The sequence below is a fragment of the Electrona antarctica genome (genome assembly GCF_951216825.1).
Source record: "Electrona antarctica genome assembly, chromosome: 18".
Classification (NCBI taxonomy): domain Eukaryota; kingdom Metazoa; phylum Chordata; class Actinopteri; order Myctophiformes; family Myctophidae; genus Electrona; species Electrona antarctica.
In genome coordinates this window covers 3,729,047-3,753,835 of record NC_136799.1, presented here as the reverse complement: position 1 = coordinate 3,753,835, position 24,789 = coordinate 3,729,047, and the positions used below count along the sequence as shown (strand labels likewise).

Here is a 24,789-nt window from a genome sequence, read left to right as displayed (position 1 = left end):
AGGATGTCTTGACAGAAAGTAGCTCATAACATGTCTACGGGGGATTTTTATGAAAAACAAGCTCGGCAGATTGAAAGAGGATAATTCAAGCTTGGACTACAGCTGCAATGTTGGTGAGTTTAACGTTGTTTAAGACTAGCAGATCACAAACCAAATTGGATGAGTGGGGAGTCAATGGAGGGAATTGCAACTCCAGATTCATCCCATTATAAAAAAAATCTAGAGTTGCAAATTGCGGCTATGTATCTACAAGGATCCCAAAAGATCCATAGACTCTCATTGTAAAATGGCTTAAAACAACAACAAAAACAGACAATAGCTCTTCTGCAGGCTCACAACACAACAGATTGGGAAGCTTCTTGTTAATGTTTGAACATTTTATAGTGTTTGCTGTTCGCCTATTGGCTACATAGTTGCTGATGTCGATATCAATCCACCAAAAATATATATTTATATTGATATATTGACCAGGCTCTCGTGCTAATAGTGTCTTGTTCCATGTTAAACAACACCTCTATAAAACCGTTGGTAAAATATTATTCATAATATTTACACACACACAAAACAAGCTTTTCCACTTAGCGTCATTCATGTTTTACCCTATCCACTCGTCAGAGAGAGAGCGAGAGAGAGTGTGTGTCTTACTGTCGTAGAAGCTGTCTTCCCTGTTTCCAAGTCAGCTGACTGTTGGCAGGAACTGCTGACACCTCTGTGTCTTTATATTCCTCTGGAGATGAGAGGAGGGGAGAGGAGAGGAGAGGAGAGGAGAGGAGAGGAGAGGAGAGGAGAGGAGAGGAGAGGAGAGGAGAGGGAAATGTCATGTGGATGTATGGTGTTGTACTGTTTGTAATGTCTATAAAACGAGCTCCCCTTTTCATTATCTCATATTAAAATTAATGTTTACCCCAAAATGAATGGCATACTTCCATGTGGATCTTAGACTTCATGTGGCTGGTCTATGATGTCAGTCATCAATGATATCAGTTTGATGACGTCAGTCATCAATGACATCACTAAGATGACGTCAGTAAGTATGATGTCAGAAGCAGGCATGCAAACAGAGCAGGGGTGGAAAGGTGACAGCGGGCAGAACATTTTTTGGGGGGGGCTCAAAAAAACATTTTAGGGGGTAGGAACACAGCACCGGCTATGGAGGTAGAGTAGAGTAGCCGCTTGGGAACCGAAAGGTTTCAAGTTCAATGCCAGGCTAATCCCAGAGTTAGTGTCGACGTGTCCTTGAGCAAGACTCTGAACCCCCTGATGAGCAGGTCGGTGCCCTGCTGGCCGTGCATGGTTTCCTCTGCATTATAGAATGCTTTGTTTTATGATAATAAATAATTAATGAGCCCTTAATAATTACAAATAAATAATATACAGTGTTAACTGTTAAGCAGATTATAATACATTGTGATTTAATACATCATAGACATGGGATGCATAGCACAATAGAAATGGCTACTTAAATTCCGTGACCAATGCAGGGGTAGTGGGAATGATGTCAGGACTTCCCCTGACCATGATGTCAGTCAGGGGTAGTGGGAATGATGTCAGGACTTCGGCACATTTACATGCCTGACCAAGATGTCATAGGAAGAAATGCTATGATGCTGACCCATGATGTGAATCCAGAGATCTACATGATTCCATTGTTTTACGGTTATCAGGATATCATCTCTGTCGGGTGGACATACAGTTTTGCACATACTGTATGTCCAAAACTGTTTAGAATAAAATAATAGCAAAAGTAGCACATCTACAAGCTCAATCTGCTACTTTTTCCTAAATTCTAGATTGACCCAATTCAAAGTAAGCTTGAAATCTTGCCGCTATCGGGTGGAAACCTCATATGTCCCAAACTTCAACTTGTCTGGATTCAAATTCAAAAGTAGCAGATCTACAAGCTCATAGTGTGTGTCTTTGCGCCACGTTTCAAGCTTGCTGATCTGCTACTTTTGATTAAAAAACTAACAAAACAAGTTTAAATATGGAGATAAGAGGTTTCTGCCCGCGTGTTTTAAGGCGAGCATTCTGGTTACCTCTAGAACAGGGGTTCTCAACCCGTGGGTCGCGACCCCTCGGGGGGTCGCCAAATTATTTTAGGGGGTCCCCAAATTATTAAAAAAAAAAAATTATTTTCACGATTTTTCAAAAATAGCAGACCTACAAGCTCGTAGCGCGCCACTCGGTGGCGCGCTATGAGCTTGTAGATCTGCTATTTTTCAATAGCTAAATTATAACAATGCTTAAAACACCAAAAGGGGTTCCCGCCGAAAATGGTTTAAGGTTATTGTAGCAGTCAATTTATATTGGGGGTCGGGAGGGGGCGGGGCGGGGGTCCCGAGACGTTGCCAAAGCATTTCCGGGGGTCCCCGGCCAAAAACGTTGAGAACCCCTGCTCTAGAAGAGGGTCTGTGAGTCTGTCCTGTCCCGGGGCTAATCTCACAAACCACTGGACTGAGCAGAGCTAAAAGTCCTGTAGATCAGCATCACAGGAGTTCTGTACAGTAAGTACAGTATATGTGATGTCCTACCTGTCTGGTAGCTGGACGTTTTGACTCCCTGGTTCAACTCTGTTCCATATTTTAATTTGTGATATTTTGCTCTGCGGGGTAAACATAAAATATGCATATAAATAATATTAATAATCATCATATTAATATTTAATATAAAGCATCTGAACACTCTTTTTTATATACATTGATTGCAGCACTGACACATATTCCATTCTAATCATAACACATTTATATAAATATATCTGGGATGGAGCTTGTAGATTTGTATTGATAATGAGCACCTTCTTGATCAGGCTTATCAAGCCCAGTATCAATCATTATTTTGTGGAAAGACAGGAGACGACAATACATTCTGAACAGAACCAGTATCTTTCATTATTGGTCTTTATTGGCTTTTATTATTGTGAGTGACTGAGTTGACCACCATTTAAAATTAAATTAAGTTAAAAATATTTTTGCCTAACATTAACCGATTTTGACCTGAGATCAGATTCTAAAAATGTCTTCTACATCCTGACAGTTTTCTGAAAAAGCTATGTTTCTATGTCAGTCGATTTTTCAAAAATAGCAGACCTACAAGCTTGTAGCGTGCCACTCGGTGGCGCGCTATGAGCTTGTAGATCTGCTATTTTCCAATAGCTAAAGCATAACATAATGCTAACACCAAAAGGGGTTCCCGGCTTCCCGCCCAAAATGGGTTAAGTCAACCATTTCAGCAATGTAATAATTACGATATAATCTCCATGTATCTTCAGCTCTTTATAAGCAGAAAATGCTTATATATTTAACCAAAAGATATCACTTGCACTACAGACAGAAGGCAATTGACCTTTTTAATTTTGGAAAATCATATTGAAGAAACTGTTAACTGGTTAATGTGTGTAGGCTACGCTACAATCACTTTAAAAGCGTAATTTTGTTTCCCTGGACAGGTTGGCAGGTATCAATACACTTTTAAACAGACATGTTTGTGCCAGCATGGGTAATTAGATTTATTTGTTTTGATTGTTTAAACATGTCATGGGCCTCTATGCTCAATAACAGTCTTGATAAGCCCAAAGCTAATTGATACCGGGTCCTCAATAAGCTTGTCATCAGGTTTTTTCGGGTATCAGGTTTCCAGCTCCATCCCTAGTCATAACAATATATTGTTATGAAGATGAATGTCTGTTATTGTAACTTGCCTCTCTTGTTTCAAAGCGTATTCCAACATTTTTATTCGTCGGACCAAATCATTCTTCAGGTTCTCTTGTCCTTTCCTCTCTCCCTGGAGGAACGCTATCCTGGCCTGGACCACAGACAGACAGACAGACAGACAGACAGACAGACCACACAGTGAGAGAGACAGACAGATGGACAGTGAGAGACAGTTAACTCAAAGCTTTTTAAAGTGTGGGCCGTGGGCCCCAGGGGGCACCGTCCTAGAGCTATTTGGAAACAAGGAAGGAAAAATTATAATAAAACAAAACATAATATAGGGAAATGGTAAATGGCGCATTTATATAGTGCCTTTATCCAAGGTGCTTTACATAATTTGTGCATTACATTCACCCATTCACACACGATGGCAGAGGAAACCATGCAAGGCACCAAACTGCACATCAGGAGCAATTAGGGGTTCAGTGTCTTGCTCAAGGACACTTCGACACTAACTCTGGGGAAGCCCGGGATCGAACTGGTAACCTTTAGGTTCCCAAGCGGTCACTCTACCTCCTGAGGCACTAGTCTGACGCCCAGGGGGAACAAAATAAAAACTAAATATGAAACATTCAATTCATAAGGTCATTGTTCCAGTTTAACCACTGTCCTATTTTGGGCATCATGTTATCATATAATAAGTCTATTGCTTGTTAGATGTTGAAGAAGACCTGTGCGAGGTGGAAATGTTGTCCTCAATAAAACGATCTCCTTGGAGCTGCTGGTGTACAGTGTGCTGACTTCCCTTCTTCTCTCCAGTGTAATGTTTTGTCGTCCAGCGCCCCGTGCAACTTTATTTTTGGATGTGCGTTCTTCACCTTGGACTCTATTATTATAACGGAACATTTGCTCTCTTTAAAAAAAAGATGATGAGCTGGGTGGGACCTTCTTTTTCTTATCTTCTTCTTTAAAGCTATTTTGCAATACGGGGGCGACACAGCCAGAGACTATGTATGGCTGTTTAGGGGTCGTTGGCATGGTAACGATTGGGACCTCTCTAGGGATGATCGATGTGACATTTCCGGCCGATCCTGTAACCCATACGTCAACATATTTGCCGTTATGGTCGATAACCTTAATATTTATAACCATAACCTTTATAAAAAACAAGTTCCTTTCTGAAAAAGGCATAGCCTATAAACAGTCAATTTGAAAAAGCAATGCCTCTTCTTCAACGACGTAGAGTCTGTGGGGGCCGGGGGGCCAGGGCCCCCATGAGGAATTGGACCAGGGATCTCGGCCCCCATGAGGAATTGGACCTGAATATATATTCGCCTCCGTTCGTCCCGCATCAGGTCGCCCGCGCAATTCTCGCTTGCATTGACTTTGTATGTAATCGCGCTGCTCTAACCATCCAAGTCTGACACCTTAACACGTCTGTTTTCCTGTCTGTCCGGGGCGGGGGGTGGTGGGGGGTGGACCGCGTTGCCTGTCCCCTTGGGGGGGGGGGGAGGCGGGGCTGCGGGGGGGGGAACGGGCCCCCTTGAGGATTATGAAAATAATTCGTCCCTGCTCTTCTTTATTCCCAAACTACGGATAGACTGAAATGTTGTTAATGTTAAACAGCTTGAATGTAAATGTAGTATAGTATTCCAACTTGCTGACTCTTTTGAAAGCTTACCCAGAAAGCACTGAATCGATCTGCAGCCTTCATCATCGATCTGCAGCCTTCATCATCGTCACAAAAGGCTTGGCTTTTTCAACTTCACATTCAAACATAATTATTATAAAATCGGCTAGAAACTATACATTATTTTGATACCGGTTCGATACTGATATTGCATTTTAACAACAACATCGTTCGATACCGATATGATAACCGATTAATTGTCCATTCCTAGAACCCTGTATGTGTTACAGTTGATAAAGCTTAAGCAGTTGTCATTAGACACACACTGATATGTGGCCAAAAATATATCGATGGCGCTCTATAATCAATAGGGCTGAATCTGTCAGTTACTGTAACTGTACAAGTAAAACACAGCCTAATAGACTTGTTGTCAGTTACTGTAACTGTACAAGTAAAACACTAATAGACTTGGCCAAACCAATAACAATGTGAACGTCAAGTTATTCAAGTCTTCTTGTTACATCACAAGTTTAAACCGGGTATAAATTAAAGGTGTGATTGGGACCTGGGTGAAATGATATTGTGCATCCTAGAAATTGCAGTTACACTTTTAAATGAAGAATAAAAACATAAAATCAGCTTCCATCAGCTTAAACATATATTGAAGGACTTATGTGTCAGCAGAAAGACTTGTCCATGCATTCACCTTCAAGTTCAAGTAGACTTGACCACTATAAATGTCTACTAAAACAATCACACAACACGACTGCAGTTGATTCAGAACTCTGATATGCTGCTTGCGTCCTAGTAAATACCAAGAAAGTGGATCATCTCATGATCTCACTCCAGTTCTTAAGAGCTTTACCCTGGCCGGCTCCCTGTCTGTCAAAGGATTTACTTTCAATTTACTGCTGTTGATTTATAAAGCAGTGAATGGTTTAGGGCCGAAATAAGATGTCTGATCTCTTCTTGTGTCTGATATCATCACGAAGGCCATTCTCGGAGGTCATCAGAGGACACGGCTCTGCTTTCTACACACACTGTGACATATACACACAACCACATCATTCCAATAATCACATTACTGTATTATTATAGTAACATAAAGAATAGAGTAATCGTTTTGTAATATTAATAAAGCAATAGTTGTTGAGTAATAGCCATATTATTGTGCAATACCCTGGTTACCAGATCCCATGAATCACAGGCAGAGAACCTTACTGTACATGAGGACACATTCTTTATACTGCATGTATTGTTGTACAGTATTAGATATTCAAACTGTGCTGTATGTGTATATTATTATGCTCTGTGTATTCATTCTGTAAACTGTATGGAATTCCATATTAGGTTGAATCATGTTTGTGAGCCACAGCGGTGGGGGACAGCGAGCAGCTCTTATTTCTGACGTCAGATGCAGTCACGGTAAAGGCATGCAGCACTCACACACACACACACACACACACACGTACACACACACACACACATCTCTACAGGGATGCACACGCATGAGCACATGCACACACACACACACACACACACACACGCACGCCTCCAGTTCAGTTAACCTACTTGAGGGTGTGTTAGGACAAATACGGACTGTCACTTCACCTCTCTCTCATTCTGTCTTTTTTTTTTCTCTCGCTCTCTCTGACCCACTGTCTCTCTCTCTCTCTCTCTCTCTCTCTCTCTCTCTCTCTCTCTCTCTCTCTCTCTCACTCTGTCACTCATTCTGTCTTCTATCTCTTCCTCTCGTTCTCTCACTTTCTCTTTCTCTCTGACCATCTGTCTTTCTCTCTCTCCATTAGGCATCATGATACTATAAATTGATTTGCACCCAGGCTGGACGGTGGGTTGACCGACACAGAGGGGTCAGTGTCATCAATGCTGTTGATCAGAGGATCATTCTCAGCACAGCATGGCTTCAGTTAGCTGCTAGGCTAGCATGACAACCATTCGTGGTTCTATAGCGTCTCTTCTCTTTACTGTTGTGTGTTATTAGAAGTCTGTCCACGATGACAACAACAAATCAACACATTAGCTAAAGCTAGCATGACAGTAGTAGTACTACTACTACTAGTATCGAGTGGCTGTGGACCAATCCAATATGGCTACGCTGGTACTAACTACTACAAGTAACAAATCACTTCTCTGATCAAAAATAACCACACAATATGCTGTTGGGTATATATAATCATCAAACCTAGCACTACACCATAACATAGGACAGTGTTAATTTTATTCATTAATGGATTGTATAGGGAATTTAGTTGAGACATCTATTATTAGTTAGTATAGTTATGACACTTCAATATCAAACAAACAACATTGGTGACACAAGGGTCCATATGTTTACAGTTACAGAGTTAAAATAACACTGAGGATTTTTAGTTAGCACTTAGCAGCTGGCAGTCTCAGAACCTAAGGGTTTGTTATTGTTGTCAGTTTGACTATTGTTTTGGGGTTGTTGTTGTTTTTTTACAGATCTGTAACTCTGAGAGTGTAGAAAATAAACAGAACCAAATGGACCCTTTGGTTATTTGGGCATTCATATTCTATTCTGTCTGAGAGTGTACAAATGGACCCTTTATTTGGGTATATGTAATAACTGTTTTTACATCTATGTAAAAACAGTTGGTTCCATTTGTACACTCAGGAAAAAAAAGGTTAGCAAAGCATGCCGACAGTCAGAATAACTTAAGTGTTTCTTATAGTTTTTATTCTGTTTTGGTATTTACAGATCTGTAACTCAGAGTACTGTACACATGGAACCAAATGGACGCAAAAGGGTCCATTTGGTTCCATTTGTACACTCTTATGGGTGCCCATATGGTCGTGAAGGCTAGCATACCGTAACCAAACAAGGGGGGGCCTTAAAATGATAAAGTTTAACTGTAATATGTTTTATTATTCCATTAGTAGTACGGTGGTTGTCTGACCTGCAGCTCGGCCCTCTCCACCTCCCAGTGGGCTCTCTCCATCTCGAAGCGGGCCCACTCGTGCTGGATGTAGTGCAGTATGCCGGGGATGGTGTACTGCTGCGGCCGGGGAGGCAGCATCTCCTCCGGCTGGCCGTGCTGCAGCAGCCCGCTGCTGCCGGAGCCCGATCCGCCGGAGCTCCCCGGAGGAGGACCGGCGGGGGGCACGGGGCTGGGCGCCGGGGTGGCGGCGTGCTGCTCCCGGCCTGCCTGCTGCTGATTCCCGGCCATCCCGACAAGCCCTCCTCCTCCTCCTCCTCCGTCGCCGGGGTGTTCTTCCATTTTTCTTTCAGTAGAAGTAGTAGTTGGAAAATCTATTTATTCCTCCTGTTTTGCTCTCCTGACTTTCTTTCCCTTCTTGTGTTGTTGTTTGTTTTCCGTCCCCCTCCCGGAGCGCTGTTTTCTGTTTTAGTGTCTTAGTTAGCTGGGGAGGTGTTTGAGGGAAGGCTGTGCTTGCTTGTTGTTTTTTTGTTTTTGACTGTCTGTCACAAGAAGAGTTTTTGTGGATTCAGCCTGTCGCCATTTTGGCTCTCCCAGCCTCTGCTGCTACCGCGGTGCACGATGGGACATCTTCACCATGCGACGCGATGCACGACGGGACGGGAAACTCTCTCCGGTGTGACGTAACGTGACGTCATAGGGTTTACTTATCTATACAAGTATGCTAGAGAGCTGAATGATCAATAAGTCCCCTTTCTATCATTTCATTTGGTCTGACACAGTGTGAGTCTGTGAAATATATGGGCTAAAAGTCTAAATAATATGCCTAATGTAATTTGCCTAAACTAGTGGCTTTTCAACCAGTGGTCTGGTGGTCCTTAAATGGTCCTTAAGGAGGCTCAGCCTCCAGGTGGTCCCCAGCTAAATGATGGAGAGTTGTTAACCAAATGGACCCATAGATCTCTTGAGAGTCTCAAGAGTTAAATTATTGACATGTTAAACATCTGCATTACAAGAAGTCTCCTCAATTAGAGAATGTAGAATAATTGTTCTTTTGATCAACATTATCTCTACAACAAAATTTGTCTCATAAAAATAATGATGGTCCGTGGCTCAAATGCAGATAATGATCCATCCATATGAAAAGGCTTGAAATTTTGAAAATCACCCAAGTGATGGCGATATGTAACATATCAGAGTTCAAGTCATAAAGCACGATGTAATTTGTTCTTAATCAATAAAATGCAATGTTGTACTTACTGTATATAATTGGGGCCGTTTCATTTTGTCTCCCTGCTCTTCTATTTACAGTACATTTTATTTTCTAATTTCAAAGTAACCTTTTACGTCTGCCCAGGTCTGCTTTATTGATTAGAGATCAATGCACGTCTTTAATGAACGTCTTTATATAGACTAGCTCAGTGGTTTTCAAACCTTTTCATGGCAAGGACCCCCACATTGACACTCATTAGCCCGCGGACCCCCATTAAAAAATATATGCCAAGCACCCCCCATAGAGTTTTACGACTATAGCAGTGATTCTCAACCATTTTCATTTCAAGGACCCTCAGTTTGACCTGAATTAGGCTACGGTCCCCCATTTAATGGTATTTGTATCTCTGGGACCCCAATGTATATTGTAAAATTAAAGTTAATTTAACTCTGAGAGTATACAAATTGAACGGGTCCATTTGTATACTCTCTGAGTTACAGACCCATAGGTCCATTTGGTTCCTAATGATCATTTAGCTGGAACTCTCTCAAGGACCCCTAGGGGTCCCCGGACCCCACTTTGGGAACCACTGGACTAGCTGGTGTCTTAATGAATCCATCTCTATAGACTACTTTGGGTTTCAACCCTTTCATATCAAGGACCATAATTATATATTCAACATTTGAGCCACAGACCACATTTGAAGAGATTTACCTTAGAATATTTTGTTGTCATTGGATAAGATTTTGTCCAATTTCCATGAATTTCCATGTTGTATTGATGTTGTACCATAGGGGAGATAACAGGCAAAAGGTTGATCAAAATAACAATAGAGTATCTGCGCACGTCATCATTATTGTGTGGCAGCGGTGGCCGAACGGATAGCGGAGCGGTCTTGATACCGGAAGGTCGCCAGTTCGAATCAGCTGTCCGACACGTTAAAATTACCACCGCTGAAGTGCCCTTGAACAAGGCATTGAACCACTACGATGAAATGTTCTATGAGCAGGGCCTGGCTGGAAACAAGTTCTTGAGCTTAGCCCAGATACCCTGGGTAAATATAGTAATCATTTCATTTCATTTCACTACTGAGTGGCAAAAAACTACTTTCTGACCTTGAGCCCAGACATCCAAACAGAAAAGTCAGATCTGAATGCATTAAATGACGTTAAACTCACTTTGCCACTGACTTTATGCATGCACATACCACTTCTTGTAAATTAAGTAATGCAGATGTTTAACAATAATCTAACTCTTGAGATTGTAACTTGATCGTTTCATACAATTTACAATTTAGGCATTTAGCAGACGCTCTTAATCCAGAGCGACTTACATTAAGCAATAACAAAAAGCATTTAATGTTATACTCTCAAGAGTTAAAGATCTAATCAGGGTCCATTTGGTTACCAACAAACAACTCTCCATCATTTAGCTGGGGACCACCTGGAATCCCGCAAGGACCACTGGGTGAAAACCACTGGACTCAATGTTGTCTTAAATTACACTACTGTTCTGTATCTAAATGTACAGACTAAATCAATGTCTTTACAACCAGACAACTTTTTCTTTCTCTCCCTTTTGAACTTGGCCGTGCTGCTTATCTTTCCATTTCATAACCTGAATTGAGTTTCCCTCGAGGGATCCGTAAAGGACCAGGTCCATCCTGTCCATGCCTCACCACATGGTGATTCATAAAGGTCACACACCACCTTCCTAAAATAATGGCCCAAGTCATTATTTTGAGGACAATGATAATGTTGACTTAATCAACTCTTCATGACACTGACCACCTAAAATCACGTATATCCTTATTGAAAAGAGCATGCTGTTCCTGCCCCAGTAGTATGGCCTACGACTGTCAAGAGTGTGTGTGCCCTAAGACATCTCATGCTGCCAAAGTCAAAAACAATTGTGACTTAGGCAAACAAATATATATAATGGCCCAAGTCTACATGCATGGCCCGGGTAAGTCACGTACTGTATAATGATACGACACATATTGTTATAAACTTTTTGCGTGAAATGATTAAGAGTTTGTTTTGATTAACTTTTTTTCCCTATTTTCTGATAAACTTAAAAAAGAATGAAAGTCATAGGCCATTATTTTAGCAAGGTGACACATTGATAGCTAGGCTTGGGTTCTGGAACTGAAGGAACTGGATCCAACATTAAGGGACCTGAATTCGGAACCAATTTGTATCACACTGTCAGAGCTGGTAGGTACTGCATGTGGACTTCACGTCTGCTATGTAATTACAATAGGCTACCAGTGGTTCTCAAATATTATAATTTCAAGGACCACCATAACTATGTACAAATGGAACCAAATGGACCCTGTACAGTACACTCTCCCTCTTATAGTATAGGAATTGTAAAGGGAACCCTTAAGGAATCGGACCGTTAAGAGAGAATCCTTAAGAATCCTAAAGCATCCCAAACCACATTGATAGCTAAAGATGGGACAGTGAGGCCAAGTTGTCATTAAGAGTCTTTCTTGTTTAATGTCGTCTTTCAGTGTTAATGCACCAACCGCACAGAAACAAAGTCCGCATTTTGTGCAAAACATACCTGGCAATAAAAGATAATTCTGACGCTATTAATTTAACTCTGTACATCAGTGATAGGCTGTATCTATTATTGATAACTTCTTACGGATCCGAGATAGTCAACTCTATTTTTAAAGCTAATGAGAAAATATTTAATTATTACAGTTGCTATTTCCAGTAATAATATAATATATTTACAGTATATTAGGTCATGAGTCCAACTACAAAACTTTACAAATGTGTAGGCAAGATTATAAACACACCTCGTGAGAAAGATATGCCATTTTGAAGGGGAAATTTCCTGGTGTTTAAGCAGTGGAATCATGTATAAAAAGAGATTTCAGAAGCGGTGGAATACATATCAAATAAAAATATATTATCATGTGTGGAGAAGTTCAAACGAGCCATCAATCAGCAAAACAACTTCAGCGATATATCGGATCCATTCCATTCGCTCCTTACAGACGCCAACATCAACAAGGCTTGAATGTTTCATGTCATTTGGAGTCTAGACATGTTTTGTGTGCGACACAGCAGGAGAAGAAAAACAAACTAAAAGCTGAAAACAAACAGATGCTGCGTGTCACCCCGAATCCAGCAAATAACAACCCTTCAAGGAGGTCAGTGATGAGACCTGGTCCACTCCACACACCTCCATATCCTTCACAGCAGCAGCTTATCCACGTGGTAGAGGTTCAGAAAACTACAGTAGTTGGGAATGAGTAACATTGAGGGGACCTCCACCCCTCCAACCATAATTCATAAAAGACACACAGCGGTGAAGCCACGTGGTTCTTCTCGACCCCCAAATGAATATGTATTTGGCCGCGGAGCGCGGACCCCCATCTGGAAATATGTTGTGCCAGAGAGACCCCATGCAAGATTTTCGTTGTTTAAAAAATATATTCAAATGTTTTTGTCTTCCAAGATTTGTTTAGAATAGCCAATCTACAGTGGTTAAAAGTGATGTTATATTAACTCATTTTAGCAGTGGGAATGACGTCATGGAACCCAGTCAAAAGACCCCCTGTGGTGGTCCCCGGACCACCCACCCACTAGGAGGAGAACCGCTGGTCAAGCCAGGCAGACAGGTTGTGTCGGGTCGGGTGGTGTGGCCAGTTTTATTGGTCCAGGAGGTGGTCAGTCAGGTACAGTAGTGTTGTGGGCGCGGGGTCACTGGGCCAGTTGGAAGTAGCGCAGGATGGCCATGATGTGCTGAGGCATGAACACGTAGCCGGTGTAAACGGCCATGCCTGCTACCGACACCAGCAGAGAGTCTGAGGAACACGGTTAAAGAACAATATACTACATCTCTATTTACAGAGAGAGAGACATAGGAAGAGCAACACTCACTCACCCTAAAGAGAAAATGTGTTCAGTAATGAATAGATTTGTAGTTAATAACAAAGGCTGTGAGTCTGTGACAATACAAAATTAATTCCGGCAGGGGACCCGATTAATGAATTCAATAATGTAATTAACGTATTCAGAGACTAGGTATCTCATTTAGTCAATTATGAGATACCTATCGGTTTTGATTATTTTCAGTGAAATGCCCAGCCCTAGGTTGTATCAATTTACAATTTAGGCATTTAGCAGACGCTCTTAATCCAGAGCGACTTACATTTAGCAAGAACAAAAGCATGGGAATACATCACATATATAAAAAGCATTTATCAAGAAACATGCGTAAGCTAAGAACGTAGCTAGAACATATCTATATAATGACACTGTACATATAAACTATACATATATACTATACTATGCTGTACATATATACTATGAAGTGCTATGACTACATACAATGCAATTATTGTGCTGTCTACATAACATGCTATAAGTCTGTATCAAATGCTATCTAAGTCTAAAAAGTGCTGTCTAAGGGGGTAGGGTAAGTGCTATGGGCCATGGCATGGCTTTAAAGCGTCCAATAGCATCCGGTAGAGTATGTTAACACAACATGTCCACATATAAAACACTTTTTACACACTACTTAACGCTGCTATTTGATTTCAACTGTTCAATCTCATTTGGATCTCAGACTTCATGTGAGCAGCATGTGACATCAGTCATCCATTATATATGACACCAGTCATTTATGACATGTATCCATTACATATGACTCCCAATTTGGGCAAGGTTTCCACACATAGAATGTTAAAATATTGAGATGTATGAGGTTTCTGCCAAACAACATCTAAAGTGAATTCGCAAGACATTCTGAAAATAGCTGATCTACAGTCATACAAGCTCACAACACCTCGCAACGCATGGCGTTGTGATCTTGTAGATCTGCTATTTTCATAATTATTTGTGGAAAACGAGTCCATCAAAATGGAATGCCTGGCCCTTAAATGTCTGCTTTAAATGTGTAAAAGTGCACACATTAAAAGGAGGTGTAAGTGATTTAACATTTAAAATAAGTGTTAAATAGCTCTATACTAGTAATCATTGCTAGAGTATCTCTCCATAGAATTTTCAGGGGAGGATACCAAGTTTATCCAAAGATAGAGCATACACAGAAAATAAAAAATACAATACAGTGAGGACTGAGGATTAAGAATTGGAACAACATGTACAATTCACTCCTCAGTCGATGAAATTACTTGAGTAAAGATGGCAAGAGATTCAAATTTGTCACCCATCTGAAAATGTATACAAAGAGCTCATTGACCACAGTTACTTAACAAACACTCCATAGCAATGATTGATTACTACTATGAGAATATACAGTAGATAGAGCTTTAAGCTATTCAACTAAACACTTTGTTTTAACCAGAAAAACATCACATACAGGCTGCACCTTCAATCATTCTGTCTTCTAAGTCCAGACACAAGTAGCACAATGTTAGCCTGCTAAAGCTACACGTTAGCATCCTAGGCTACTACAAGGTTATAACACAGTTTAAGAAGATGAGTAAACATCAAATAATTTGTATTAGCATGATGCTAGGCTAAGTGCTATAAAAGGATACTGAACACGGTCCTCTCCCAGGGCTCCAACATGTACAGAGCTGTGACCAACAGGTACTGGTAATAAAACCACGACAGCTGCTTCCAACAGTCTCCCAGCGACATCATTACACCGATCACTGCTTTAACGGTTTAAAAACTACTGCGAATAAAGAGACTTTTATTCCTTCTTGTTTTCCTCCTCTCTCTGTGGAATCAGAAGTTCAGAATGAGATTCACTTCCTGGTGTCGAAACTACTGTGAACATTCCAAGGTATGATTGGTGACGTCACTCACTGATTCACTTCCTGATAGATACCTACTAGGATTAGTCAGTGATGTCACGGCTTCACTCTGACCCCTCCCTGAAAAGGCCTATAGGTCCTGTAAAACGTATCCATAATTTATTATGGAAAATTAGTGTGGGTTGTTCGTCTCGACATGGTCTAAAAACAAAACAAAAAGTGATGTATCAGTTACTACTCATGTGATGCCTTTCATGCAAGGAATTATGATTTAGTGCAGTCTGTAACAATGTTACCATGTACCATGTTTACTTTTTGAGGGGCCTCCTTTATACAACTGAATTCATCAATTACACCAACAGTTGGCATCATGAATCTTCTGCAGAGCTCAATCATTTTCACCTCTCCAAATCCGGGCACCATATTCTAACATGCCCACATATGACATGCTCAAAATAAATGGGGATGATATACATGCCTAAAAACGATGCGTGAGCTTGTAGATTGGCTATTTTCACAATACCATATTGTACAACAGACTTATCAATTTAGTTGATTAAATTTGGTATGTATGATTATGAAATGGCAAAATAAAAAGATTACCAAAAAAAACACTGCTTCTAATTATTTCGATTATCCTACAAGCAAGATTAATTTACATTGTTTATTGGTTCTAAATATGGGTGTCGATAAACTTCAAACCAGGTATGGTAATTGGTAACCTTCCCTTATGTTAAAGATTAAATCGTTTATTGGTTCTAAATATGGGTGTCGATAAAGTTCAAACTAGGTATGGTAATTGGTAACCTTCCCTTATGTGAAGGTTTAAAGATTAAATTGTTTATTGGTTCCAAATATGGGTGTCTATAAACTTCAAACCAGGTATGGTAGCCTTCCCTTATGTGACTTAATCTAGGGGCCAAAGAGCAAAGACCCAACGTCACGTTACATCAGTGGGAAGGGGCTACTATCCTAGTTAGTTAGTGTTATTTTATATCGCTACTCAATTTTCTCCTGTCATTCTATTGCCTTAACCTACAACCCACCCTGCCCTCGGCTGGCCTGGAGCCCACTTTGCGAACCACGGATCACAGCGATTGGTTGCCTAAAAGCAAGGGAGGCTGGAGTGTAGATCCCCTAGTCCACTGTTCTAAGACCTCTTCAAAGACCTCCAAAACAAATTAACAAAACAAAGATAAGTCTGTCACTGTATTCGATTATTTTTATTCCATTTTCCAGGGTAGATTAAATTTCTCTCATTGAAGTGCATGATGTATTGCTGACTGTTCCTCCAGGATATGGGAGCTCTAACACCTGGGTTCTGTTTGATGTTGGACTCGACATCTTGTATAGACTAACTCAAACAGTCTGATATTACAACACATTATACAGACACTGTGTTGAGCAGAGTCAGTGTGTGTTCAGGTGTGTGTTTATCAGGCAACATGGCAAAATGTCTGTTCTCACTTTAAAATAAAAGTACTTTAACCCATTCTAGCGTGGCACTCGGTGCCGCGCTACGAGCTTTTTGAGTGAACGTTTTTAACTCAAATCTTTGCTTCTGGAAGGTCCCTGGAACAACATATTTTGACATGGGGGTCGGAGGCCAAATACATATAATTTTTGTCCTTGACATGAAATAGTTTGAGCACTGATATAGAAACATGGGGTTTTCAGAAAACTGTCAGGATGTAGAAGGCATTTGTAGAATCGTCCTCAGGCCTAAATGGGTTAAGGACAGATTGTGAGTGCTGCCGTTATTCTGTTCATTGGAGCCGTGAGTGAACCCAGCCAGTAAGTGTGTCATGTCGTTATTGTTCGACCGCAGTCCGAAGTCGTTGCTCACATTCACTCCTTCTAGTTTAGCAGTGACTGGCCAGGATGTTGAAGAAATGATAGACTTCGTCTCTATCAAACACGGCCACTTCAGTGGAGCACTCTGAACACAGGACAGGATGGTAAACCTCGTCGGAGTCCAACACGGCTGCTGATGTTGCTGCTGACGTTGATGCTTCCAATGTTGTTGTTGTTGTTGTTGTTGTTGATGCTGCTGCCGGCGTATTCTTCCTCTTCCTGTTCCTGTTTCTCTTGTGGTTTTGTGTTTTGTATCGTAGCACCTCATCAGTGTTGACGCTACAGTTCAGAACAAACATGGCTCTGTACTGAGAGTGATACCTGTCGTGTCTGGAACAGAAGAAAAACACACGACCATGTCACAATGCAAGTTTAGTATAATACAACATGATGCCTCAACAGTATAACATATCAAGCAAAAATAATCAAATATAATAAATAAGTAGCCTTGTTGGTTCCCAAGCTATGTGGCCCATAGGGCGGCGGTGGCTCAGGGTTAGAGTGGCTGGATGGTAACCGCAAGGTTGCCTGTTCGAAACCGGGCTCCCCAGAGTTAGTGTCGAAGTGTCCTTGAGCTAGACACTGAACCCCAAATTGCTTCTGATGTGCTGGTTGGTGCCTTGCATGGTTTCCGCCGCCATCGGTGTATGAATGTGTGTGTGTGTGTGTGTGTGTGAAGGGTGAAATGATGCACAATATATGTAAAGCGCCTTGGATAAAAAGGCGCTATATAAATGTACCAATGTACCATGTAGTGTGAGGTAGCTTGATGTACAAGTAAGAACACCCCATGGACATGACGCTAGTATGTGCCTCCCAAAACAGCCCTTGGCTGAGTGCCAAGCAGGGAGGCTAGAAAGGCTCAAATATACAGTACTGCATGCAGTCGATTACTCTGGCATTTGTTGTGTCCAGAGGTTGGTTAGAGATGACAATAACAAACAGCAGGATGATTATTAGTGCTCTAATTATCTCTAAAGAGCCATATTTAGTCCAAAAAGACATTCACACTTGATCAATGCAGAATCATGTGGGATCATCAGTTATATTTTTATTAAAACATAAAAGTGATACGTATGCTGAGATAAAATAATTAAGCTCCGTTCTATATTCAGTCTCCCTGTCTCTCCAGCTCCAACAGAAAATAAACTTTCAGGTGGGTTACCAATTTTCATCCAATCAGGAGAGAGAGGACAATGCATCAGCTTCAATTCTATAGTGCTCCGGTTTCAATTTTGTCTGCTCATTGTTTTGCATTTGTTTCATCACTTCACATTTCACTTATGAGTTCACTCCTAATATAAATTATTAAATGTATAGGTGCAACTGGTCTAAATGGCTGAAATTCACATGAGGACATCCTTAGTATTAATATTCTTACCTCTGGCAGTCCAGACAGAGTGTGGTCATACAGGAGGGGCAGTTGAGGACAGCATCACTGCTGGACAGATTCTGGACAGTCCCTTTACACAACTTGGCACGCTTTCCACTGTACCTGGACAATAGAGACAGACAAGGAGACAGATTATTTGACCTTACTTTCCACTCTACCTGGACAATAGAGACAGACAAGACAAGGAGTCTTGTGTGCTAGATATGTCTAAGACAGTGGTTCTCAACCTGTGGGTCGGGACCCTCCTGATGACAGTTAAGCGACAATGGAAGGACTTTTAAGACCTTTTTAATACCTCAAAAAAAGAATAATATAAGAGGCAAAAATTGTGAAATTAATATTAAAATTAAAAGTGTTGTAAATCTGCTATTTTCACAATACAGTATGTATCTGTGGGAACGGAGTCAAGCTAAATGTAATGCATCAACTCTGACAATTCCAAATAGTTTTCAGAGTCCCCAGTTCAAATATTAATATATTGGGGGGTCCCCAGTTCAAATGGCATTATTTTGGGGTGTCCCCAGTTCAGAGATGATTATTTTGGGGGGTCCCCAGTTCAGATATGATTATTTTGGGGGGTCCCCACTGGGGTACCACGGTGGTAAAGACAGAACTAAAGGCATGTCGTACTCTCTCCTCTTGGCATCGACCCAGGCCTGGTCTCTGTCATCCTCATCAGGATCGTATAACAGCTCGTCATTGGTCAGAATCCTCCGCTGGCTCCGCCTCTTTCCTGTGGCGCCTGGAATTAGAAATAGAAGAGAATCTAACAAGAGTCATGTTTAAAAACACTTTCACAGAGCACTACCAAATCTGAAGAGATGCATAATATTAACTTAATTTACAAAGCACCATAGTGCTAAAGCACTTAAAACTAAAGTGAGTAAAACCAACATTACTGTAGTGTATGTACACAAATAAATGGAAGAAAATACGTACTTGGACGGTTTTCCTCGTCAGAGTCAGAGTCAAAGTAGACATCGTCATATAGAGTTTGGGGTACTGGGACGCTGGTCTGTCCCTCTGGGAGGACACTGGCCTGTCCCGCTGCCTCTGCTGGAAGACAGACAGACAGACATTTTCATGTGTGACCAACAAGCTTGCATCCATGCATTCTGTTTTTGCTTTTTGTCTTATAATTTTAAATCATGTTAAAAGCGGTTTCGTCTCATCTCAAATCATTGGTTGTAAGAGTAACTAGGCTTTGAAGGCATTTTCCACAGGGTGGACAACAATTATATACAGTATATATACATTATCGGTCCTTAAATGTGATACATGTGAAGGGAATCATGTTCTGTAACAACATCAGATCAATAAATACTGGTCTGGCACACAAACGTCCCTGGTCTTCTCCACATCTCTCTGGTCTGTCTATTATTCTTTTCCGCCCTTCCATGTGGCAATTGTTTCGGTGTGAAGTTGCTGTGTGTGTGGTGATCAGACCTATGCGTGTGTGTGGTGATCAGACCTGTGCATGTGTGTGGTCATCAGACCTGTGCGTGTGGCTGTGTGTGTGTGTGTGTGTGTGTGTGTGTGTGTGTGTGTGTGTGTGTGTGTGTGTGTGTGTGTGTGTGTGTGTGTGTGTGTGTGTGTGTTTGTGTGTGTGTGTGTGTGCGTGGTCTGAGTCATCAGACCTGTGCGTGTGGCTGTGTGTGTGTGTGTGTGTGTGAGTGCATGCGGTCTCAGATCTGTGCGTTTGGCTGTGTGTGTGTGAATGCGTGCAGTCTCAGACCCATGCGTGTGGCTGTGTGTGTGTGTGAGAGAGTGCGTGCGGTCATCAGACCTGTGCGTGTGGCTGTGTGTGTGTGTGTGTGTGTGTGTGTGTGTGTGTAAATGTGTGCAGTCTCAGACCTGTGTGTGTGTGTGTGTGAGTGCGTGCGGTCTCAGACCTGTGCCTCCCCAGCTTCCCTCTATGGTCCTGATGGTGGAGTTGAGCTCTGCGTTCATCTCCTTCTCAAACTCGTCTCCGCTGGACGACTCGCTCTCTCCGGTCAGATATTCTCGGATCAGCTTCCTCTTCTGGTCTGGGGTTCCGTTCAGCAGGACCTCCAGCTCGTCCTCTGAACTGGAACCACACCACAAGGTCATTGTAAATGGTGCATTTATATAGCGCCTTTATCCAAGGTGCTTTACATAGATTGGGTGACATTCACCCATTCACACACACATTCATACCTGTGTATGAATGTGTGGCAGAGGAACCAGAGGCACCAACCTGCACATCAGGAGCAATTAGGGGTTCAGAGTCTTGCTCAAGGACACTTTGACAAACTGTGGGGGAGCCGAGGTTCGAACTGGGAACCTTGCGGTTGCCATCCGGCCACTCTACTCCTGAGCCACCGCCGCCCGCTGCTACTACACCGTTACATTCTGGCTTTAGCCTGTTAAGACCTTAAGAGTCTGATTCTACAAATGCCTTCTATAAATCAGTAGTTCTCACACGACTCGACGAATATGACAGGACCTAGGGGAGACCCCAGCGAAATTAGTTAATATAGCTTACACATCACGATCAGTTATTTTCTAAAGATCCTGGGGAAAGAAAGTGAAAGATTTTAAATATTTTTGAAACATTTTAACACAAATGTTGTATGGGGGGTCCCTGAAGAAGGCTTAACGTCCGAAAGTTGTTTTTCTGTCTACTCTGCGACCTAAATAAAATATCAGCGTGTGTGGCCACTTTCTTGTTTTTTCATTATTTCCACTCCAGTATATTCTTCCTTGTGCACAGCATGGGGGGGTCCCACATATTTTAACTGTTTGAGAACTACTGGTATTGAGCACTGGGGGACCCCGGTCAACTAAGCAACAAAAGGAATTTATAAAGACAAACAAATTAGGTATCGACCCCACCTGGTGGCCATGTGAGGTACCAAATGCATAACAGCTGAAATGGACACCATGTCATGCAAGTTATGCAATATCAATCTTCCAGCCTATGAGGAAGGGTGCAAACATCATGTCTAATATAGTTTGGAATGGATCGTTACAGAAGTGAGTTGCGAGCCATTCTATCTAAAATAATAATATACACTCAACATCACTTCATGACAGAGGCTAAAGAGTATGCCTACTAAAGCCTCTTAAAACCTATTAAACCGGGAAAGCATCAGTGTCATTTTAGATTTATTTGGCTACATATAGCAGATATACAAGCTCATAGCACGTCACAATCTGCTATTATTTGGAAAATTTGTGCAAATCTTTGAATGCACTTCTGGGGGTCCTTGGAGCAAAATATTTTTGAGATGAGGGTCAGGGACCCCCATCTTGCAGACATCCTTTTAGCTACAGTGACATCACGTGTGAATAGGGAAAGGGAATCAATGTCATGTGTGTTGAAGCCAAGGTCCAAACAAAGGTGCTTCTTGCATGCATTAGGCTCCTTGTTGTGACTCAGGAGCTTAGAAAATGAATAGTGTAGCTGTCCCGTGGTCATGTTTCATGTTGCACAAAGTTTGGTTATAAGATACATACACTGTTACACTACATGCACTAGTTAGAGTGCATGTATGTCTTAGAGCAAAACTCAATATGTATTGCTGTACCCCCATAATAGACTATTTGTCCAGGAGAAAATATCCCTCTATTTCAGTCTAATTTGTCAAGTATATAGACTACACTACACTAACTATAACAGTACACAACTACACTACACACAATATAACAGTTAACTTAAGTGACGTGTTGTGAACTATGGTTGTTTGATTGATTGAAAAATGCATTAACATTGATGATTGATTGATTGAAAAATCACACCCGTGTGAACTGAGTGGTGTAAGGTATTATATAGCCTGTCTGACGTAATGAAATCATGTCTGACGTAATGAAATCACACCCAACAGGGTGAACATAGCAACCATGCTCATTTTTTCTGCACAGACTAACAAAGCCAGTTATAGGAGTGGTTTACACCACTCAAAAATGTATTAACAGATTGCAGAATGGGTACAGTGACAGTCCAAGGAAGGTACAGGTCAATACAAAAACTGCCAAAAGGATAAAACGAGAAAAAGCATTAAGACTTGTTTACATCAGGGACCTCCATTGTTTTGGGCTTGGTAGATCTGCCTTTCCCCACTCCCTGTTCCTAGGCTACTAAGGCTAGTGACCACCTTGTTTACATGTTAGCGGTGGGTTAGCATTAGCATAGCATCATGCTAAAAATGTGTTGTTTCTGACCTGCTAGCTGCTCTCTCCCCATCACTGGGACATTAGCAGCCACATAACATCATGCTAATAACAGATGTGTTTATAATAGGACATAGGTGTTATTTCTGACCTGCTGGCAGCCTGGCTGCTCTCTCATCACTGGGACATTAGCTTAGCATCATGCTAATAACAGATGTGTTTATAATAATAAAAGGTGTTGTTTCTGACCTGCTGGCTGCTCTCTCCTCATCACTGGGACATTCTTCTATCCCGTAAGAGTCCACGTCTGACGGCATGTCAACGTTCATGTTCACTATAATGGAACAAACAAGTCTAAAATGTAAATATTTCTCTCCACAAATATATAACTGCTGTCTGTTGATGCACTGCGCTCAAACTCAAATTGTGAGACCATGTCGCCTTGAAGTGACGTTGCGTCCGAGGGATTCCGAACAGGGTTTATTTTATTCGTTTTACTTTACAGCTCCATGATAGATAAATAGTTCCATGAGAAAATTCCCAACATACTTCAAACACGATCAAAGAAACCGATATTAAAAGGAATAACGGCTTTTTATTGGTCATTGTACGTTTTTATATAAAAAAAGATCATGCTGCTTTGGCCGGGTTATGAGAATTCTACATGTAATTTTAACTTTGTCCACTTGAGGGAGACAGACAGTGGATTGAAAACCGCGAACCTTTCAGCTGACCACATTTCCGTTGCCACACATCCGCTATCACACATCCATGATTGATTGATTGATTGATTGATTACTTTATTAACAAAAAAATATATATATGTTAAAAAGGATAAAAATGATGACCCAGATAGCCCAAGTCCTTAATAATATGCAAAAAAAACAAAACAAAAAACAACAACATATACAAGTAGTAATAAGAAAGATTATAGATATGTACAGTAAACAATTGGGGTATGCTCATGATAAAATGGTAAACACTTTTTTCGTCTGTCTCATAGGAGGGTTCAGAAACCCACCAACCAGTGACATAAACATTAGATGAATTCCTGTTCTGTATATAGAAGTGTCTATTTGTACGTCTCTAAATGTTTTGATGTATTGAACATGGTGGACCCTCTTGTAAACAAGTGTAATGCTTAATTGGGTCGTCCACTCACAGTTAACAGTCTTTGTATTGAGTTTGTGCTTGAAATGTACTGTAATTCTGCAAACTGTTAATACATATTTCAATCAATCAATCAATCCGATTGATTGATTGAGGTTGTTGTTGTTGTTGCTTATTTTATTATTATTTTTATTTTTGAGGGGCGACAGCCCCTCCTATGTCCAGCTTTTGGTGTGTGTAACCCAAAATTTGTCCTAACACATTGTCCATTGGACACAGGTGTGATTTTTTATTAACACAAGAACAATGGCTTCCTTTACAGCAGTGGTTCCCAAAGTGTGGTCCGGTGACCCCCAGGGGTCCTTGAGGGAGCAGAACCTTGTGGGTCTGTAACTCTGAGAGTGTACAAATGGAACCAAATGGACCATTTCCATTTCAGAGTTAAATTAACATTGATTTTACAAAATAAATTGGGGGTCCCAGAGATAGAAATGCCATTAAATGGGAGGCCTGTAGACTAATATGCATGTCAAACTGGGGGTCCAGTCCTTGGGGGTTGAGAATCACTGCTAGAGCCGTAAAAATCTTCTCTTATGGCATATCTCTTCAAATGGGGGTCCGTGGGCTGATGAGTGTCAATTTGGGGGTCCTTGACATGGAAAGGTTTGGGAACCACTGCTTTACAGCATGCTAACTTTCCAGTAATAGAAAGCCTTTGGATTCCCCATCGATGATGTCACTGGTAGGCAGGTTTCTGGACTGTCCACAGCTCTCCTCTGAGAGACAGACTGAGTAGACAGAAATGGTACCATATTATAATGAGCATTAGTCAGAATCAGAATCAGATTTTATTGTCACTTCCACAATATAGACTACACTGGGCATACAGGGGAGCAAGATACAACAATATAGACTACACTGGGCATACAGGGGAGCAAGATACAACAATATAGACTACACTGAGCATACAGGGGAGCAAGATACAACAATATAGACTACACTGAGCATACAGGGGAGCAAGATACAACAATATAGACTACACTGAGCATACAGGGGAGCAAGATACAACAATATAGACTACACTGAGCATACAGGGGAGCAAGATACAACAATATAGACTACACTGGGCATACAGGGGAGCAAG

General features: G+C 41.3%; 3 protein-coding genes across 5 annotated transcripts in view; all 3 read right to left on the bottom strand.

Annotated features, from left to right (window-relative positions):
- strn3 (striatin, calmodulin binding protein 3) overlaps positions 1 to 8,852 on the bottom strand; it is a 32,025-nt gene extending 23,173 nt beyond the window's left edge. For both annotated transcript variants that reach the window (XR_013792337.1, XM_079528936.1), the window contains exons 1-4: positions 8,220 to 8,852; positions 3,698 to 3,801; positions 2,532 to 2,602; positions 646 to 727 (exon numbers count right to left, since the gene is read on the bottom strand). Coding sequence is in view for 1 of the 2 variants with exons in the window: in XM_079528936.1 (XP_079385062.1) it covers positions 646 to 727; positions 2,532 to 2,602; positions 3,698 to 3,801; positions 8,220 to 8,540 (578 nt within the window). In the remaining variant the exon portion in view is untranslated. The remainder of the gene's footprint in view (positions 1 to 645; positions 728 to 2,531; positions 2,603 to 3,697; positions 3,802 to 8,219) is intronic.
- Positions 8,853 to 11,886: 3,034 nt separating this feature from the next.
- sptssa (serine palmitoyltransferase, small subunit A) lies at positions 11,887 to 15,211 on the bottom strand. The gene is made up of 2 exons (XM_079528534.1): positions 14,933 to 15,211; positions 11,887 to 13,234 (listed from the first exon to the last, which is right to left on the bottom strand). Exons 1-2 carry the CDS (start codon positions 15,036 to 15,038, stop codon positions 13,131 to 13,133), a joined length of 210 nt encoding a protein of 69 aa, XP_079384660.1. The 5' UTR covers positions 15,039 to 15,211; the 3' UTR covers positions 11,887 to 13,130.
- A 1,151-nt stretch (positions 15,212 to 16,362) lies between these two features.
- On the bottom strand, positions 16,363 to 23,009 carry eapp (e2f-associated phosphoprotein). Of its 2 annotated transcripts, none has more exons than XM_079528532.1 (6): positions 22,785 to 23,009; positions 20,294 to 20,469; positions 19,341 to 19,454; positions 19,032 to 19,143; positions 18,390 to 18,503; positions 16,363 to 17,338 (listed from the first exon to the last, which is right to left on the bottom strand). In XM_079528532.1, exons 1-6 carry the CDS (start codon positions 22,862 to 22,864, stop codon positions 17,017 to 17,019), a joined length of 918 nt encoding a protein of 305 aa, XP_079384658.1. In that variant the 5' UTR covers positions 22,865 to 23,009; the 3' UTR covers positions 16,363 to 17,016. The 2 variants fall into 2 exon arrangements, with proteins under 2 accessions (XP_079384658.1, XP_079384657.1); XM_079528531.1 differs by having other exon boundaries at positions 19,341 to 19,457; positions 22,785 to 23,007.
- Between the last annotated feature and the right edge of the window lie 1,780 nt (positions 23,010 to 24,789).